This window comes from Cheilinus undulatus, linkage group 13 (assembly GCF_018320785.1).
Source record: "Cheilinus undulatus linkage group 13, ASM1832078v1, whole genome shotgun sequence".
Lineage (NCBI taxonomy): Eukaryota > Metazoa > Chordata > Actinopteri > Labriformes > Labridae > Cheilinus > Cheilinus undulatus.
The window spans coordinates 49,795,180-49,816,219 of NC_054877.1; the positions used below are offsets into that span (position 1 = coordinate 49,795,180).

The 21,040-nt window shown below is 42.7% G+C and overlaps 2 protein-coding genes across 2 annotated transcripts; both read right to left on the minus strand.

Annotated features, from left to right (window-relative positions):
• Positions 1-8,848: 8,848 nt before the first annotated feature.
• LOC121520277 (carbohydrate sulfotransferase 8-like) lies at positions 8,849-9,769 on the minus strand. The gene has a single exon (XM_041803650.1). The coding sequence runs from the start codon at positions 9,767-9,769 to the stop codon at positions 8,849-8,851; it is 921 nt and encodes a 306-aa protein (XP_041659584.1).
• Positions 9,770-16,967: 7,198 nt separating this feature from the next.
• Positions 16,968-21,040, minus strand: LOC121519939 (carbohydrate sulfotransferase 8-like). Its single transcript, XM_041803059.1, has 4 exons — positions 20,911-21,040; positions 20,714-20,742; positions 19,966-20,103; positions 16,968-17,789 (listed from the first exon to the last, which is right to left on the minus strand). Exons 1-4 carry the CDS (start codon positions 21,020-21,022, stop codon positions 16,968-16,970), a joined length of 1,101 nt encoding a protein of 366 aa, XP_041658993.1. The 5' UTR covers positions 21,023-21,040.

The following is a 21,040-nucleotide window of genomic DNA, read 5'->3' on the forward strand; positions in this document are numbered from 1 at the left end:
ATTATCATTTAAAATAATCCTGTAAAATAATCCTTAAAAATTATCCTTTAAAATAATCCTGTAAAATAATCCTTAAAAATTATCCTTTAAAATAATCCTGTAAAATTATCCTTTAAAATAATCCTGTAAAATAATCCTGTAAAATAATCCTTTAAAATAATCCTTTAAAATAATCCTGTAAAATAATCCTTAAAAATTATCCTTTAAAATAATCCTGTAAAATAATCCTGTAAAATAATCCTTTAAAATTATCCTTTAAAACAATCCTTAAAATAGTCCTTGAAAATTATCCTTTAAAATAATCCTGTAAAATTATCCTTTAAAATAATCCTGTAAAATAATCCTGTAAAATATTCCTTTAAAATTATCCTTTAAAACAATCCTTAAAATAGTCCTTGAAAATTATCCTTTAAAATAATCCTGTAAAATTATCCTTTAAAATAATCCTTTAAAATAATCCTTAAAAATTATCCTTTAAAATAATCCTGTAAAATAATCCTGTAAAATTATCCTTTAAAATAATCCTATAAAATACCTCTTACAAATTATCCTTTAAAATAATCCTGCAAAATTATCCTTTTAAATAATCCTGTAAAATAATCCTGTAAAATAATCGTTAAAAATTATCCTTTAAAATAATCCTGTAAAATAATCCTGTAAAATAATCCTTAAAATAATCCTTAAAAATTATCCTTTAAAATAATCCTGTTAAATAATCCTGTAAAATAATCCTTTAAAATTATCCTTAAAAATTATCCTTAAAAAATATTTTTTTTAAATAATCCTTCAATAATCTCTTAAAATTATTTTATTATTTATTTTACAGGATAATTTGAAGGATTATTTTACAGGATTTTTTTTTTTTTTTTTTTGATGGGATTATTTTTATTTTACAGAATTATTTGATGGGATTTTTTAATTATTATTTAATGGAAATATTTTACAGGATTATTGGGAGGACTTTTAAGGATTATTTAGGGGATTATTTGAAAGATTTTTAAGGATTATTTAGGGGATTATTTGAAAGATTTTTAAGGATTATTTAGGGGATTATTTGAAAGATTTTTAAGGATTATTTGAAGGATTCTGTGACTCTGAACTGGACTGATGATTGAAGATTCCTCCAGGTCTGAATGTATCCGGGTTTTCCAGGACTCCTCAGGACTTTTCCAGGGCTGTCTGTAAATGAATGTGAAGCTTTAACTGAGCTGCTGTGATTGGACAGTGTTTGGTCACATGACCTCTGCTTTCCTCAGGTCTTCCTCGGTTCGGACCACATATGAATGTTACTCCTCTCAGTCAGCTGTTCTTTGTTTACATGTTTTTCAGTGTTTCTGTCCAGGTCAGCGCTGCTAAACCATGCTACCTGATGCTAGCTGACGCTAACTGATGCTAGCTGACGCTAACTGACGCTAGCTGACGCTAACTGATGCTAGCTGATGCTAGCTGACGCTAACTGATGCTAGCTGACGCTAACTGATGCTAGCTGATGCTAGCTGACGCTAACTGATGCTAGCTGACGCTAACTGATGCTAGCTGACGCTAACTGACGCTAACTGATGCTAGCTGACGCTAACTGATGCTAGCTGACGCTAACTGATGCTAGCTGATGCTAGCTGACGCTAACTGATGCTAACAGGCATCTGTCTCCAGGAGGTGGCGCCACAAGGACTGAATTTTTAGCATACGCACAAGAGCCATGTCAGTAGTTCACGCAGGACGCCGTTATCTTCCACGCCGCATGAACACCATGACGGTAAACCTCTGAGCGTAAACGCCAATGAAGGCGAAGGTCCAGAGTAACCGCTGCTCCTGTGGTTCCCTCCGTGGTTAAAAATGTCCACCGTTTCTGAAAACGTCACAGACTCAGAGCCTTTAAAACCTTTAACGTTTGAAGCCGTGAAAGGAGGAGGGCGGGGCTTTCATCAGGTCGCAGCTCCACAACATGTTGCCCGCTGTGTTGTGGAGCGGCGAGTGTAGCTAACTTCCTGTAGCGTCTCTATCCAGAGAAGTCCAGAACCTTCCAGAAGCTGAGTCCCATGATCTGAGTCCCTCCTGGCGTCCGTAGAGGAAGTGAGCAGACGCGTCTCAGCGTTGGTTCAGCCTGTAGGGATGTACCGTGCTACCGTCAGCTGATCTGGGACCTCCGGGGCTTTCTGAGGGCCTCGGCCCGCCGTTTGGGGCTCTGGGGGTTTTCCAGGGACTTTTCTGAAGACTGGAACCTGTTTGGATGTTTTATCCTCGTTTGTCTGTGTATTTATTCTCCAAGTCTACGCCTCAGTCGTGTCAGACGTGTTTCATGTGTTGTGCAGTTTAAAGTTGATGACTCGGCCCTGAGCCATGGTCTGTTACCATGGCAACGGCGGTGGCGCCGCTGCCCTCACGTGCCCTGTGATGTAAATACTGTAAACTCTCTGTTTTTCTGTATAAAGTTGAAGTGTTGAACCAAACGTGTCACTGAGTGATAAATAAACACCATGGCGTGTGAGGCGTGTTGATGGCGTGTTGATGGCGTGGGTGAAGCGTGTACAGCAGGAGGAAGTAGATGAGAACAGTCACACTCTTTCTTCACATCCTTCCTCCTCTCATCCTGTTTGTGCTCAAACTTTGTTCTGTAAAAACTTCACAAACACCTGAGACCGCCAGGAGAGGTGGAGCACGCCGGGAGTCATCTAAACACGCTTCATCATATTTTTAGGCCATTTTACAACCTCTGTTCACACTTTCAGCCCATTTTTGCCCTTTTTCAGCCCCTCTAAGCTACCTTTCATCATTAAATATCCTTTCCCACATTTTTTTGCTCATTTTTGGAACGTCTTTTTCCCAAGTTTTGCCACTTATATCCCATTTTTGCTCTTTTTTAAACTTTTTTTTGCCCCTTTTTGTCCATTTAAACTACCTTCCCTAATTACATACCACTTCTTTCCTCTTTTTTGCCCATTTTAGTCACTTTGCACTCATTTTTTTTGTCACTTCTCACCCATTTCTGCTCATTTCTGACCATTTTTCCAGGTTTTCCTCCCCATTTTTGCCCCTTTCACCCGTTTTTTGCTGCTTTTTGACCATTTTGCCACCTTCAGCTATTTTTATTGCTACTCCAAGCTGTTTTTTTCTGATGTAGTCAGCTTTAAGATGAATTTACCTGATAAACCACCGTCACTCAAACTGACATTTAAAGGGTTAAAATCTTGAATTTTTTAATTAATTTTATATAAATATTATTATTATTATTATTTATTTTACATACATTTTTATTTTATATATTTCTCTTGTTTTTATTTAGTATTTTTTATCAGGAGTGACGATGATTGAAAGATTAAAGACAAAAAAGTGGAAAAGTATAAATCTGTGATATTTTTCTAGCAGTTGTCATGAGTGGATATTTTTGTCCATGAATGTTTATTAGGAAATAAAGTTTTAAATCTGATACTAACTAAAAACCAAACATACATAAAATCAGTTTAGTTTTTAGTCCCAACAGTGATTTGAAAATCCCCCGTCATCATTATTATGTAGAAAATTATTCATTTTTGGGGGATTTAGGTCAATAACGGTGACTTCCTGGACTCAAACTGACATTTAAAGGGTTAAAATCCTGACATTACTGAATATTCGGTCGTTTTGATCAGGACTGAAGTTGACTGAAATATTTAACCCTTCAGAGTTCAGTAATATCTGAACGCGTCTCTCCTTAAACAACAAAAAAACATCCGTGTCCCTAAAACTGCTGTAAAATATGAAATATTAACATCTGATTTTATATTAAAATTTGATTAAATATTTATATTTAATTATATTTTAATATTTGACAACACTTTAAAATACCTTAGGCTGAAATAAACATTTTAAATCTTCATGATATTTTGGGGATTTTAACCCTTAAAGGCCAGAATGTTTCCACAACTCCACTTTTTTAAAAGAACAAAACCCACACAGACACACACACACACACACACACACACACTCCATTATCCAACATAAACAGTGACACACATTCATCATGTCAGCAGAGGCATCCTCAGTAACAGTCTGACATTTCCAGCATGTTCTGAATGGAGAGAGTAGCGCCATCTGGTGGACCGGTGTAAGAAGTTAGACCCTGAAAGCTGGAGGTCCAGAATGAGATGTGAAAATAAATAAAGCCCGAGTTTATGTTCAGATAAATGTGGGGTTAAAATGACCTTTCCACCGGTCTTCAACGGGACACTTTTGGTCCTCAGGAGCAGATGTGTGGGTTTTTGTGTGGCGTAGCCTTTTTAGGCTCATTTAAAGAACAGACAACATTTCTAAATATCACAGCACCAATGTTACTGTGTCCATGTCAGATACGTGCTAAATAAATAAATCATGAGGTAAAGGCTCAAAATCTGAGATAAAAAGTCAACTTTATAAGTCCTAAAGGTCAAAATACAAAATTAAATATTGAAATAAGGTTTTTAAAAGGCAAATATATGAGATAGAGACTTAAAATCATGAGTTTAAAGGTCAAGATATGAGATAAAATTCAAAATCAAAAGTTTAAAAAGAAAAATAGAAGACAAAATTCAAAATAGTGACCCTAAAGGGTTAAAATATAAAATTCAAAATAGTGACTCTAAAGGGTTAAAATATGATAAAATTCAAAATAGTGACTCTAAAGGGTTAAAATATAAACTTCAAAATAGTGACTCTAAAGGGTTAAAATATGATAAAATTCAAAATAGTGACTCTAAAGGGTTAAAATATAAAATTCAAAATAGTGACTCTAAAGGGTTAAAATATGATAAAATTCAAAATAGTGACTCTAAAGGGTTAAAATATAAAATTCAAAATAGTGACTCTAAAGGGTTAAAATATAAAATTCAAAATAGTGGCTCTAAAGGTTTAAAATATTAAATTCAAAATAGTGACTCTAAAGGGTTAAAATATAAAATTCAAAATAGTGACTCTAAAGGTTTAAAATATTAAATTCAAAATAGTGACTCTAAAGGGTTAAAATATAAAATTCAAAATAGTGACTCTAAAGGGTTAAAATATAAAATTCAAAATAGTGACTCTAAAGGGTTAAAATATAAAATTCAAAATAGTGACTCTAAAGGTTTAAAATATAAAATTCAAAATAGTGACTCTAAAGGGTTAAAATATAAAATTCAAAATAGTGACTCTAAAGGGTTAAAATATAAAATTCAAAATAGTGACTCTAAAGGTTTAAAATATTAAATTCAAAATAGTGACTCTAAAGGGTTAAAATATAAAATTCAAAATAGTGACTCTAAAGGGTTAAAATATAAAATTCAAAATAGTGACTCTAAAGGGTTAAAATATAAAATTCAAAATAGTGACTCTAAAGGGTTTAAAATACAAAATTCAAAATAGTGACTCTAAAGGGTTAAAATATAAAATTCAAAATAGTGACTCTAAAGGGTTAAAATACAAAATTCAAAATAGTGACTCTAAAGGGTTAAAATATAAAATTCAAAATAGTGACTCTAAAGGGTTAAAATATAAAATTCAAAATAGTGACTCTAAAGGGTTAAAATATAAAATTCAAAATAGTGACTCTAAAGGGTTAAAATATAAAATTCAAAATAGTGACTCTAAAGGGTTAAAATATAAAATTCAAAATAGTGACTCTAAAGGGTTAAAATATAAAATTCAAAATAGTGACTCTAAAGGGTTAAAATACAAAATTCAAAATAGTGACTCTAAAGGGTTAAAATATAAAATTCAAAATAGTGACTCTAAAGGGTTAAAATACAAAATTCAAAATAGTGACTCTAAAGGGTTAAAATATGATAAAATTCAAAATAGTGACTCTAAAGGGTTAAAATATAAAATTCAAAATAGTGACTCTAAAGGGTTAAAATATAAAATTCAAAATAGTGACTCTAAAGGGTTAAAATATGATAAAATTCAAAATAGTGACTCTAAAGGGTTAAAATATAAAATTCAAAATAGTGGCTCTAAAGGTTTAAAATATTAAATTCAAAATAGTGACTCTAAAGGGTTAAAATATAAAATTCAAAATAGTGACTCTAAAGGGTTAAAATATAAAATTCAAAATAGTGACTCTAAAGGGTTAAAATATAAAATTCAAAATAGTGACTCTAAAGGGTTAAAATATAAAATTCAAAATAGTGACTCTAAAGGGTTAAAATACAAAATTCAAAATAGTGACTCTAAAGGGTTAAAATATAAAATTCAAAATAGTGACTCTAAAGGGTTAAAATACAAAATTCAAAATAGTGACTCTAAAGGGTTAAAATATAAAATTCAAAATAGTGACTCTAAAGGGTTAAAATATGATAAAATTCAAAATAGTGACTCTAAAGGGTTAAAATACAAAATTCAAAATAGTGACTCTAAAGGGTTAAAATACAAAATTCAAAATAGTGACTCTAAAGGGTTAAAATATAAAATTCAAAATAGTGACTCTAAAGGGTTAAAATACAAAATTCAAAATAGTGACTCTAAAGGGTTAAAATATAAAATTCAAAATAGTGACTCTAAAGGGTTAAAATATAAAATTCAAAATAGTGACTCTAAAGGGTTAAAATATGATAAAATTCAAAATAGTGACTCTAAAGGGTTAAAATACAAAATTCAAAATAGTGACTCTAAAGGTTTTAAATATAAAATTCAAAATAGTGACTCTAAAGGTTTTAAATATAAAATTCAAAATAGTGACTCTAAAGGTTTAAAATATTAAATTCAAAATAGTGACTCTAAAGGTTTAAAATATAAAATTCAAAATAGTGACTCTAAAGGTTTAAAATATTAAATTCAAAATAGTGACTCTAAAGGTTTAAAATATTAAATTCAAAATAGTGACTCTAAAGGTTTAAAATATTAAATTCAAAATAGTGACTCTAAAGGGTTAAAATATGATTAAATTCAAAATAGTGACTCTAAAGGGTTAAAATATAAAATTCAAATTAGTGACTCTAAAGGGTTAAGATATAAAATTCAAAATAGTGACTCTAAAGGGTTAAAATATGATAAAATTCAAAATAGTGACTCTAAAAGGTTAAAATATAAAATTCAAAATAGTGACTCTAAAGGTTTAAAATATTAAATTCAAAATAGTGACTCTAAAGGTTTAAAATATTAAATTGAAAATAGTGACTCTAAAGGTTTAAAATATTAAATTCAAAATAGTGACTCTAAAGGTTTAAAATATTAAATTCAAAATAGTGACTCTAAAGGGTTAAAATATTAAATTGAAAATAGTGACTCTAAAGGGTTAAAACATGATAAAATTGAAAATAGTGACTCTAAAGGGTTAAAATATGATAAAATTCAAAATAGTGACTAAAGGGTTAAAATATGATAAAATTCAAAATAGTGACTCTAAAGGGTTAAAACATGATAAAATTCAAAATAGTGACTCTAAAGTGTTAAAATATGATAAAATTCAAAATAGTGACTCTAAAGGGTTAAAATATGATAAAATTCCAGATCAGGAGTTTAAAAGGTCAAAATATGAAATAGAAAGTCAAAATCCTAAGTTTGGGTCATAATCTTGGGATGCAAAATGAAACATGAAATGAAAACAGAATTAGTTTCTTTCCCTCATTCCTGACTATTTCTACTCTACTTTTGAGATGTTTATGACTTAACAAGGTTTTTTTAAATCTTCAAGGTTAAATTTACATTTTTAAACTGGAGGAAATCTGCAGACCTCGTTCAGGTGATCCACTTCTCATTAAAATATGAAATGATCTTACCGGCTGGGTAAAACTGCATTGTGAGCCACATTTGGGCCCCGGGCCTTGAGTTTGACACCCGTCATTAGGATTAGTCATTAAATCTGTTCTGCTCTCTGTCTTTGGGAATTTTAAGACATACATAATAAGTTTACAGGTGTCATGTTTATTTTTAGATGAGGTCAATAATCAACACTTTAAAATCATAGAAATTATTTGAAGAGGTTTTTTAGGTTCTCCCAAATAAAACATGTTCATTCCATGAATACAGACGGTGTGAATCAGTGAAAGTAATGTCAGTAGAGTGGAGGATGCCCCCTGACCCCCCTAGTCTTGGTCTAAGCCCCTGATGTTGGCAACTCCTAGCTCCGCCCCTGCAGTGACCAAACATTGTTCACCTCTGACCTTTATTTGGGTGTGTAGGTATCACACCAGAGTCAGGACTGATGAGCTGATGTGTCTGTGGTTCAGTGAGCGTGGAGAGTTGTCGCTCATTCTTGGCAATAAAAACCAACAAACTGTCAAACGCTGGTTACTAGACGTTTTTATTTGCTGCTGTTAAATCTGAGGAGATTATACAAACTATTCAAATTTAACTAGAACTATTTTAAACATGGTTGGTTATGATAACCAAAGGCTCCTCTCCAGTATCAAACACTTGTCCAAAGTTGCCAATGATTTTGGGCAATTTAGAAAGTGTGCCAGTGTTTTTTTCTGCAATTCCTGTAAATTTAAAAACAATTGCCCAGTTCTGATTGTCCTGAGGCGTTATTCTGCTGCAGCCACATTAGCGGGTATTGTAAACTTGAACTTTTTGATTGGTTCTGAGTGTTGCCAATGTTGCCAATGAAGAAGTCTGACTTCAACTTGTGATTGCTGAAAAAGAGAAACTGCAGAATATTTATTACTTTGGAGCTCTACTTCCACTGCCATTGTGTCAAACCAGTACTAATGTTTGATTTTTGCTAGAACTGAATGTTGCTGATGTTTTTATAGAAGTTGCTCTGGACTATCACTGCAACTTCTGTAGACAGAAATGTCTGTCCTGGTTGGTTGGCCGTGGGTTTCTGATTGTTTATGGCATGGCATCAAACCGCTCCATGTTGTTTGGTTTATAATTCCAAAGGTTGCCAATGTTGCTGTGCAGCTTGGACTGAGCATGCTCAGTGCAGGTCAGGGAGGGGTTTGGGGTAGCCAAACATCAGGTAGTCCATGCGGTAGAGGTCGTAGATTCCCTGCCTCTCGGTGGCGTTCAGCTGGTAGAAATATTTCTCCATGATGGCCGAGGACGTCCTCTCGTCCTGAGGGTGTCTGTCCTTATAGTCGGGGTAGCTGACGTTCACCGGCGCTCCGATGTGCTTCAGCAGGAAGTTTCCTTCGGTGTTGGCATTCTCTAACTTGCCGATGAAGTGGTACTGCAGCAGACAGGGGTGGCACAGCTGGCTGATGGGAGCCCAGTGTGGGTCGTCCCCAACGGGACGATGCGGGTCCAGCAGGCACTGCACAAACTCCCTGAAGGTGACACCGTCTCCAGTCTCCAGGGCGCTTTGCGAGGCATTGGCACGGTACTTGGCGATGATGGCCCGTCCAAACACATCATGGTAAGGCTTGTTGGGATTCTCCATCTTATCCCGAAATCCTGACACCAGCCGCTGGAAGGGCTCCCTGACAAACAGGATCTTAGTGAAGTTTTCCAGCCGCTCAGCGACGCCGTCAGGGCCGCACTCCTTCAGGTGTCTCAGGTGTACGTTGGTGTGCACTTGATCATGAGTGAGGTTGAGTACAGAGGAGAATTTGCCCGACAGAACCATCAGCACCCGTTTCCAGTTGGAGCAGCCGGCTTTGGGAACCTCGCAGTACAGCAGCCTGAACTGGTCTTCAACAAAGAGGTTTGACATGTGATGCTCAGAGACCTGCTGCTTCATGGCGCCCAGCTGGTACTCAGAGCACACATTGGCCAGACGACTGTGCCGCAGCTCCTGAATCTTCACCTGCTGCTGCAGTTCCCATCCAGGAAGAGCGCCGTCAGCCACCGAGGTTTTCCTCAGAAGTTCAGTGACAAGTGCTTTGGGGTCTTCGTTCATCGGAACTGAGGGGTTCACTGCTGACACGTCAGCCTAAAGAGAGAAAGAGGGAAGGAGGGGGGATCATGGTCTTGATTTAGTCAACTTTTTTTTCCTTTCTTGGGGTCCTCCTATCTGATCTCCCCACATGTCTCAGTGTTTCCTGTATGATGTGGTCTTGACTCCAGTGCCTCTGCCTCCCAGTGTCCCAGTGACTCTGCATCCCAGTGTCCCAGTGACTCTGCCTTCCAGTATCCCACTGACTCTGTATCCCAGTGTCCCAGTGACTCTGTCTCCCAGTCCTCCAGTCACTCTTTTTCCAGTGCCCCGGTGAATCTGCCTCCCAGTGCCTCTGCCTCCCAGTGTCCCAGTGCCTCTTTCTCCCGGTGATCCAGTGACTCTGCCTCCTAGTTCCCCAGTGACTCTGCCTCCCAGTGCCCCAGTGACTCTGCCTCCCAGGGTCCCAGTGACTCTGCCTCCCAGTGTCCCTGTGACTCTGCCTCCCAGTGTCGCAGTGACTCTGCCTACTAGTTCTCCAGTGACTCTGCCTCCCAGTATCCAGTGACACTACCTCCCAGTGGCCCAGTGACTCTGCCTCCCAGGGTCCCAGTGACTCTGTCTCCCAGTGTCCCAGTGACTCTGCCTCCCAGTGTCCCTGTGACTCTGTCTCCCAGTGTCGCAGTGACTCTGCCTACTAGTTCTCCAGTGACTCTGCCTCCCAGTGTCCAGTGACACTACCTCCCAGTGGCCCAGTGACTCTGCCTCCCAGGGTCCCAGTGACTCTGTCTCCCAGTGTCCCAGTGACTCTGCCTCCCAGTGTCCCTGTGACTCTGCCTCCCAGTGTCGCAGTGACTCTGCCTACTAGTTCTCCAGTCACTCTGCCTCCCAGTGTCATGTGACACTACCTCCCAGTGGCCCAGTGACTCTGCCTCCCAGTGTCCCAGTGACTCTGCCTCCCAGTTTCCCAGTGACTCTGCATCCCAGTGTCCCAGTGACTCTGCCTACTAGTTCCCCAGTGTCTCTGCCTCCCAGTGTTCCAGTGACTCTGCCTCCCAGTGTCCCGGTGACTCTGTCTCCCAGTTTCCCAGTGACTCTGCCTCCAGTGCCCCAGTGACTCTGCCTCCCAGGGTCCCAGTCACTCTGCTTCCAGTGCCCTGGTGATTCTACCTCCCAGTGACTCTGCCTCACAGTTCCCAGTGACTCTGCCACCCAGTTCCCAGTGACTCTACCTCCCAGTCTCCAAGTCACTCTGTTCCCAGTGCCCTGGTGAATCTGCCTCCCAGTGACTCTATCTCCCAGTACCCCAGTCACTCTGCTTCCAGTGCCCTGGTGACTCTACCTCCCAGTGACTCTGACTTACAGTTCCCAGTGCCTCTGCCACCCAATTCCCTGGTGACTCTGCCTCCCAGTTTCCCCGTGACTCTGCCTCCCATTCCCCCAGTCACTCTGCCTCCCGGTTCCCAGTGACTCTGTCTCCCAGTACCTCAGTGACTCTGCCTCCCAATGCCCCAGTGACTCTGCCTCCCAGTAACCCAGTGACACTGCCTCCCAGTACCTCAGTGACTCTGCCTCCCAGTGTCCCGGTGACTCTGCCCCCAGGTGCCCTGGTGACTCTTCCTCCCAGTGCCTCAGTGATTCTGCATCCCAATGCCTCAGTGTCTCTGCCTCCCAGTGCCCAGATGACTCTGCATCCCAGTGCCAAAGTGACTCTGCATCCCATTCCCCCAGTCACTCTGCCTCCCGGTTCCCAGTGACTCTGTCTCCCAGTACCTCAGTGACTCTGCATCCCAGTGTCCCAGTGACTCTGCCTTCCAGTATCCCACTGACTCTGTATCCCAGTGTCCCAGTGACTCTGTCTCCCAGTCCTCCAGTCACTCTTTTTCCAGTGCCCCGGTGAATCTGCCTCCCAGTGCCTCTGCCTCCCAGTGTCCCAGTGCCTCTTTCTCCCAGTGATCCAGTGACTCTGCCTCCTAGTTCCCCAGTGACTCTGCCTCCCAGTGCCCCAGTGACTCTGCCTCCCAGGGTCCCAGTGCCTCTGCCTCCCAGTGCCCCAGTGACTCTGCCTCCCAGTGTCCCTGTGACTCTGCCTCCCAGTGTCGCAGTGACTCTGCCTACTAGTTCTCCAGTGACTCTGCCTCCCAGTATCCAGTGACACTACCTCCCAGTGGCCCAGTGACTCTGCCTCCCAGGGTCCCAGTGACTCTGTCTCCCAGTGTCCCAGTGACTCTGCCTCCCAGTGTCCCTGTGACTCTGCCTCCCAGTGTCGCAGTGACTCTGCCTACTAGTTCTCCAGTGACTCTGCCTCCCAGTGTCCAGTGACACTACCTCCCAGTGGCCCAGTGACTCTGCCTCCCAGTGCCCCAGTGACTCTGCCTCCCAGTGTCCCAGTGACTCTGCCTACTAGTTCCCCAGTGTCTCTGCCTCCCAGTGTTCCATCGACTCTGTCTCCCAGTTTCCATCGACTCTGTCTCCCAGTTTCCCAGTGCCTCTGCCTCCCAGTTTCCCAGTGCCTCTGTCTCCCAGTAACCCAGTGACTCTGTCTCCCAGTGTCCCAGTGACTCTGCCTCCCATTGCCCCAGTGACTCTGTCTCCCAGTTTCCCAGTGACTGTGCCTTCCAGTGTCCCAGTGACTCTTCCTCCCAGTAACCCAGTGACTCTGTCTCCCAGTTTCCTAGTGACTCTGCCTCCCAATGTCCCTGTGACTCTGTATCCCACTGCCCCAGTGACTCTGCCTCCCAGTAACACAGTGACTCTGCCTCCCATTGCCTCAGTGACTCTGCCTCCCAGTGTCCCCGTGACTCTGCCTCCCAGTGCCCCAGTGACTCTGCCTCCAAGTGCTCCAGTGACACTACTTCCCAGTGGCCCAGTGACTCTGCCTCCCAGTGTCCCAGTGACTCTGCCTACTAGTTCCCCAGTGTCTCTGCCTCCCAGTGTTCCATCGACTCTGTCTCCCAGTTTCCATCGACTCTGTCTCCCAGTTTCCCAGTGCCTCTGCCTCCCAGTTTCCCAGTGCCTCTGCCTCCCAGTAACCCAGTGACTCTGCCTCCCAGTAACACAGTGACTCTGCCTCCCATTGCCCCAGTGACTCTGCCTCCCAGTGTCCCAGTGACTGTGCCTCCCAGTGCCCCAGTGACTCTGCCTCCCAGTGTCCCCATGACTCTGCCTTCCAGTGTCGCAGTGACTCTGCCTACTAGTTCTCCAGTGACTCTGCCTCCCAGTGCTCCAGTGACACTACCTCCCAGTGGCCCAGTGACTCTGCCTCCCAGTGTCCCAGTGACTCTGCATCCCAGTGTCCCAGTTACTCTGCCTAATAGTTCCCCAGTGTCTCTGCCTCCCAGTGTTCCATCGACTCTGTCTCCCAGTGTCCCAGTGACTCTGCCTCCCAGTTTCCCAGTGACTCTGCCTCCCAGTGTTCCTGTGACACTGCCTCCCAGTGTCCCAGTGACTCTGCCTCCCAGTAACCCACTGACTCTGCCTCCCAGTAACCCAGTGACTCTGCCTCCCAGTAACCCAGTGACACTGCCTCCCAGTGCCCCAGTGGCTCCGCCTGCTATGAAGATGTGAAAATTGTTGGAAGTGTTTAGAACTTTAAGTTTTACATCAGACCTTTGCTTGACCACCTGCTGGACTGAACATCCTCCAACCTTCAAAGATTGCGTAGACGAAGGGAGCTTCACTCTGACTAATTATGATTGACCTAAATCTGCTCTGTAGTTTCATAAACAGATCCTCTGGTGATGGTTGGACTGACAGGACTCCTAAATCCAACACCAGAGACCAGCCAGGCAGTGAGCCTGTGAGCCTGAGATCAGGGCTAAAAACCCCCACATACAGGTAAATGTGGATGTAGTTTGTGGATGTTTCAGGCCAGTTAAACTCACATAGTTTAACAGAGAGCCAATCAAGAGGCTGGTCTCAGCTGATCGTAGTAATGTGGACATTTCTGGCTATTCTGGTTGTAGATCTGTGGACAGGTCTGAGCACACACTCATGAACACTTTAACAACAATGAAAGACAAAACGAGCCGATGTTTGCAGAGTTCCTGTGTTTTCTGACTCACCTTCTCTGTGGACACCTGCTTGTTCACACCTGTAGAGAAATGCAGAAGAAGATGATGAAGAGGAGAGATGATGAGGATTTGTTGATGCTCATTAAAACTCCTCTTTTTGTCTCTGTAATTTTAAAAAATGTGCCTGAAAAACTACTGAGCGCTCAGATGTTTGACCCTTTCATTGATTTATACATTTGAATCATGGTCAACTTCATTTGGCTTTTTTGAGAAAAAAAAAAAACTACAAAAGCCCTTTTTAATGTCAGAGTGAAAAAAGATTTCTACAAGGTAAGTCACCTAAAAAAATCATCACTGACCTGAGTCAGCTGACCCTGTGACATCATCACTGACCTGAGTCAGCTGACCCTGTGACATCATCACTGACCTGAGTCAGCTGACCCTGTGACATCATCACTGACCTGGAGGCTGCTTTCTGGTGAGGTCCTCCAGGTGGAGCAGCAGCAGCAGCAGAGATCCAGCTCCCAGCAGGAAGAGGAGCCAGAGGAAGGAGCGAGGGGAGCAGAGATGCCTCATCACTGCAGACCAGAACACTGATCCAGGATCCAGGACCAACAGCAGACAACCAGTCTGGGAGGGGGGACAGGGTTATGATCAGATCTGGTGGAGTTTACAGAACGTTTTAAAGATGTGAAGAAGAGATCAAGGACATAACATCCTGGTTATACCTCACACTAACATTTAGGTCATTCAGACACCAGGGGCTCATCCCTGACGTCTGATTGGACAGTTCTGGACTGGATTGGTGGTGTAGACCAGTACACAGTACAAACATTCATTTAAAGATGATGTCATCAGGGCTCATTAAACCCCAGTTGTCATTCCAGTCTAACCAGTAGTAGGTTCATTGTATAAGTCAGTGGTTCTCACCTGGTGGGTCGGGACCCTAACGTTGGTCGCCTGGCTGTTTCCAGTGGGTCGGGAATGTGTGCCAGGAAAAATGTGAGCCAACAAAGAAATGATGAGTGAAAGCCCTGAGAGGACAAACAGACGAGGAAATGTCAGTCTGCAGTCAGAGAGTTCCACATTTTTGTCTTTTCCCTGAGATGATTAGGAGATTCCTCCAGACATTTCCACATTTCCACCTCCTCTTCATCAAAAATGAAGTAAAATCAACAGCAGAGCCAGAGCTGGTCAGAGGGTCAGACAGAGCTGGTCAGAGGGTCAGACAGAGCTGAGGTGGTTTTATGTGTAGGTCCATGTAGTTAAAGGTTTAGTTAAACCACCAGAACATCCTCAGGTCTCTACAGCAGAAACACAGACCCCTTCCCTACAGATCCACTCACCTGGGCTCAGATCCTGGTGGACGCTGTCACTGATGCTCAGGTGTGTTTAACCATTAATCCTCCTGCAGGTTCAGGTCTAAAGGAGGCGGGAGGAGACCAGGATGATCCCGCAGGTCCAGATCAAGAGTTTGTTTACATGTGGATCAACAAGAGTGATATATTTACATTATCTGACTCCACCCTTTAAACTGGCTTTAGGATCCTGCGTGAGAACGCTGCTGTAGATGCTGAGCTCCTCTCATATCAGAGGGTTTTAATAAAACCTGAACATTGTTTTAGACAGAGTCCATGTGGACTCTGTTGGACCATGATTTAGTGTTTTTGCTGCTTTATCTCCACACGGTCATCTAAAACCTGAGGACTTTAGGATGCCCTCATTTGTATGTTAATATATATATATATATATATTTGGCACCCGAGCCTTAAGTTTAACACCCCTGCCTTAGAGCCTGGGCTTCAGTTGCTGTGGTTTTAAAAAGAGTTGCAGTATTTCTAAAGAATCTTGCTAGAATTAATGTTGCCAGTATTTTTGTGCAGTTTAGGAGAGTCTGAGCAGCTGAAGCCATCTGACGATCCTAGACTAGAACACCGACGCCACCTCAGAGAGCGTTTGGTTTCCATTCTATCAAATACAGATCTATATCTGTCTTCTACATCTTCTGTTTCTATGTCACTGATCTGTAGTCAAACACGCTGCCAATGTTAATGTGCCATCTAACCAGTTCTCCTGCAGTTATTAACACTTGATAAAAGAACCCAGGTTGTTTCCTGTTATCTAACACGTTTCTGTCTGAAGGTTTTCACCTGGATTACAATGTTGACAATGTGTTTGTGCAACCCAGTCGCTGTGCAGGACTTTGCTTTGTCAACCATTGCTGTCAGCTGCATTTTATTTTGTTGCACTGGTGTCAACAAAGTTTCAGATTTTTCATTTTTACAGAAATCTAAATATTGCCAATAAGTTGCGTGCAATCTAGACCAGTGGTTCTCAACTGGTCCGGCCTCAGGACCCACCAGTCTGGTTTACATCGGATCGCGACCCAAGTTTCCGAAAATGTTGCACATGTTTAGTTAAATGAAACTGTTGCAGTGTGGAGCACGATTGGACCAAACCACCTGACATGAAACAGAAAAGGGACTAAACTGACACAGTCACACCCTCTTTCCCAGCTTTAGGAGTCATCTTTTACAAATTTTCCAGAGAACATGTGAAATGGCTTCATTGACATGGGAACAGTGGAGGTTTACTGCAGGAAGAGGAGATACATTAGTTGAAATATTTCACAGGAGAACAGTAAAATAAAAGCTGTCGATGCATGGCCAATAATGACCTCAGGACTTTTGCCACCGTTTTGTTCAGACACCTAGGTGTGACCCACTTTTGGGTCCTGACCCACCAGTTTAGTACCACTGATCTAGACAGTGTGTGTGCGTTTCTGTGCAGTTCGGCCCATTAAAAACAATAAATGCTTCATTTATAAATAGAATTTAGAATTCTAGACTTTTTATTTGTAAAGATTTATTTTTGGTCTTTTTTCTACAGAGGAGGACGGCGGACAGAGACATGCGGTAAAGGGCTACAGGCCAGATTCAGACCCAGGCCGCATGCGTACACGGGTACTGCCTTAGACCACGATGCTGTCTGTGCGCCCCAGAAGTCTAGAATGTGTATGTGGTTAATATTTGAATGTTAGAGTGTGTTCAGGAGTTTTTGTCCAGTAGTGGTTGGCATGGACTGATGAAATTGCTGTAGTGGTACCCAGCATGCACCAGTGCTGTTTGGTTGTTCTAAATGTTGCTGATGTCTTTGTTTAGTAATTCCAAAGGTTGCCAATGTTACTGTGCAGCTTAGACTGAGCATGCTCAGTGCAGGTCAGGGAGGGGTTTGGGGTAGCCAAACATCAGGTAGTCCATGCGGTAGAGGTCGTAGATTCCCTGCCTCTCGGCGGCGTTCAGCTGGTAGAAATATTTCTCCATGATGGCCGAGGACGTCCTCTCGCCCCAAGGGCGTCTGTCCTTATAGTCGGGGTAGCTGACGTTTGCCGGCGCTCCGATGTGCCTCAGCAGGAAGTTTCCTTCATTGGTGGCGTTCTCTAACTTGCCGATGAAGTGGTACTGCAGCAGACAGGGGTGGCACAGTTGGCTGATGGGAGCCCAGTGTGGGTTGTCATGCTCGGGACACTGCGGGTCCAGCAGGCACTGCACAAACTCCCTGAAGGTGGCGCCAGTTTTGAGGGTCCTTACACGGCTTATGTGTGGTTCAGGCTCTCCATGGAAAGGCTTGTTGGAGTTCTCAAACTCATCCCGAAATCCTGACACCAGTCTCTGGAAGGGCTCCCTGACAAACAGGATCTTAGTGTAGAATTTGAGCCGCTGCTTGATGCCCATGGCGCTGTTCTCCTTCAGGCGTCTCAGGTTAACGTTAGCGTGCACTTCCTCCTGAGGGATGTTAATTGCAGACGCAGCTTTGCCCGACAGAACCATCAGCACCCGTTTCCAGTTGGAGCGGCCCGCGTGGAAAACCTCGCAGTACAGCAGCCTGAACAGGTCCTCAACAAAGAGGTTCGCCATGTGATGCTCAGAGACCTGCTGCTTCATGGCGCCCGGCTGGTACTCAGAGCACACGATGGCCAGGCGACTGTGCCGCAGCTCCTGAATCTTCACCTGAGTATGCAGATCAGCCACCTATGTAGAGAGAGAGGGAGAGGGCGAGACAGAGGGAGAGAGAGGGGGAGAGAGAGAGGGAGAAAGAGAGGGCAAGAGAGAGGGATAAAGAGGGGGCGAGAGAGAGGGAGAGAGAGAGGGAGAGAGAGAGGGAGAGAGCGAGGGCGAGACAGAGGGAGTGAGAGAGAGGGTGAGAGAGAGGGAGGGAGAGGGCAAGACAGAAGGACAGAGAGAGGGCGAGAGAGAGAGAGGCCAATAGAGAGGGCGAGAGAGGGAGAGAGAGTGAAGGAGAGAGAGAGGGGGATAGGGAGAGAGGGACAGAGAGAGGGCAAGACAGATGGAGAGAGAGAGGGTGAAAGAGAGGGCGAGAGAGAGATGGCAAGACAGAGGGGCAGAGAGAGGGCAAGAGAGAGGGGGAGAGAGAGAGGGGGAGAAAGAAAGGGCGAGAGAGAGTGGGTGAGACAGAGGGACAGAGGGCAAGAGATAGGGAGAGAGAGAGAGAGGGCGAGACAGAGGGACAGAGAGAGGGCGAGAGATAGGGAGAGAGAGAGAGAGGGTGAGACAGACGGACAGAGTGAGTTTAAGAGAGAGGGCGAGAGGGAGAGAGAGAGGGAGAAAGAAAGGGAAAGAGAGAGAGAGGGCGAGACAGCGGGACAGAGAGAGGGAGAGAGAGAGAGCGAGACTGAACACATGGAAATGTTTGACCATGCTCTTAAAGACTCAGAGAGCTCGACCTCGCCATGAGGAGAAAGAGCGTGCACCCGCTACAGCCAACAGGAAACAGAGCTTTGAAATCAAACTTTATCAACCTGAACAAAGATCTGGAGTCAGACATCTCTGATGTTTGAGTGCAGAATAAAAAAACAGGATTAACTCTGAACCACCAACATGCAGAGTTAGCTCTAGTTTTGGTACGGTGGCCCTGAAGGTTCACAGCAAAAAATCATTAGAATGAACCAAAGCAGTGAAACCCCAACAAACTTCCATGAAACACAAAATGTTCCAACATTTGATGATTTTTGTTTTCAAACAGATCTTTGCTATGAGGAAATGTTTGTGGTGTTTTCACATGTCAGGATTTGTTTCCACTAAATATTTCTTCATTTTTTTCTGTATGCATGAAACTTTTTTCACACTTCACAAGATATTTCTCTAGGTCAGTGGGACCAGATCAGTCTAAAAGCTCAGCCTCGTCTTAGTCCAGACTAGGGCTGTCATGATATCAGATTTTCACTTCACAATTATCGTGGGCCAAAAAAATGTCACGATAACGATATTATCACAATTTCAATTTAAAAATTAAATAATAATGGGACAATTAATCAAATTTATCTTTAACTTTCTTTATGTTGTGTTCTCTCTTTGGGCAGATGAATTACACTCTAAATACCTGTCTAAGGAGGTACTGCAGCTGCTGTGTCATTGCGGGGGGTTAGTGTTTGTGTGTGAGGAGGAAGGGGGAGGGGTTGTTGGAGTGCTGCAGGGGGGAGACGGAGCAGGGCGGAAGAAAACAGGGGCGGATGTAGAAAACAAACCGTGTTCAAGTGGCACTGGATCATTTACATGATATTATCATATGCACATTTTTAACACCATATTGAAATTTTATTTTTTAATACCACGATTATCGTCAATATTGGTATATCGTGACAGCCCTAGTCCAGACCAAAACCAGGTCCAAGAATCTACTGAAGGTCCCGTTTCTGCAGACCTGGGTCGGGGTCTTCAGTCATTGAGAGAGGGATGGGGGACTCATTTAGATGACGGACCACAAGGACTGGTCAAGGCCAAGCATCAGCAGCACTTATGCCTAAAGTTCAGACCTGTCCCTAAAAGTCCACCGCAGAGAAGTTATTAAAAGTTCCAGGGAAATGTTTTTATTTCTAAAGTACTCAGCAGATCTTCAACTACTCCACAATGTTTTAACTTTATCACAATGCCCAACAACACGATCAAAAAAATCCCACAAAATTCCTGGTAAATTCCTTTAAATCTTCAGATAAATTCCCAATAAACATTCTTATCAAATTCCCAAAATAACAAACACACTGGTCAAATTCCCTTGAAGATATAAAAACATCAAAGTAGATTTCCCTAAAATTTTAACATTCCCAAACAAATTCCTCCAAATATCCCTGCATTCAGGACAGTGGTCTCAGGGCAGACCTCTGCTGGACTGTGACCTCCTCACATGTACCTGCACGTTCTTTTTCTTATCTCTGTCATGGACCAGGGTTTGGCTGCCCGCCGTGGCCCCCCACATGGCCGGGCCCCTGACAGCGCTCTCCTTTTGGGTGGCCCTCGACTTTATGGACGGCAGAATTAGATAATTTTCCTGACAAAGATAAAACATAAAATCAAACACAACAAGGAGGATCAGTCTGAAATCACACGGTGTTAACAGTAACAGATTATATCAGTGATGTTGGACATTCCCTTTATTTAAAGGTCTAATTTCCTATGACAGTGAACGCATCACGGCCCAGGAATAAAAGGGTTAATGAAGATGTGAAAACTGCTGAAGTGTTCAGAACTTTAATCTGACGTCTGCTGTCTCAACGTCGCCACCTGCTGGACTACTGAACATCCTCCAACCTTCAAAGATTAAGTAGACGAAGTGATGCTTCACTCTGACTAATTATGATTGACCTAAATCTGCGCTGTAGTTTCATAAACAGATCCTCTGGGGATGGTTGGGCTGAACGGACTCCTAAATCCAACACCAGAGACCAGCCAGGCAGTGAGCCTGTGAGCCTGAGATCAGGGCTAAAAAACCCACGTACAGGTAAATGTGGATCAGGTTTCATTTCTGGATTATTCCTGCAGATCTCTGGTTGTATGTAGATCTGTGGACAGGTCTGAGCACGCACTCATGAACACTGTAACAACAATAAAAACTCTAAAATGATCGGATGTCCGCAGACTTCCTGTGTTTTCTGACTCACCTGCTTAGTAAACACCTGATTGGTCACACCTGTAGAGAAACACAGAAGAAGAAAGAAGATAATGACAGATGGTTAGGTGAAGTTCATATCTTAATAATAATAATGATATTAACAATAATAATAACGGGGGGAGGGGGGTGTGTCATGTGACATCATCACTGACCTGAGTCAGCTGACCCTGTGACATCATCACTGACCTGGAGGCTGCTTCCTGGTGAGGTCCTCCAGGTGGAGCAGCAGCAGCAGAGATCCAGCTCCCAGCAGGAAGAGGAGCCAGAGGAAGGAGCGAGGGGAGCAGAGATGCCTCATCACTGCAGACCAGAACAC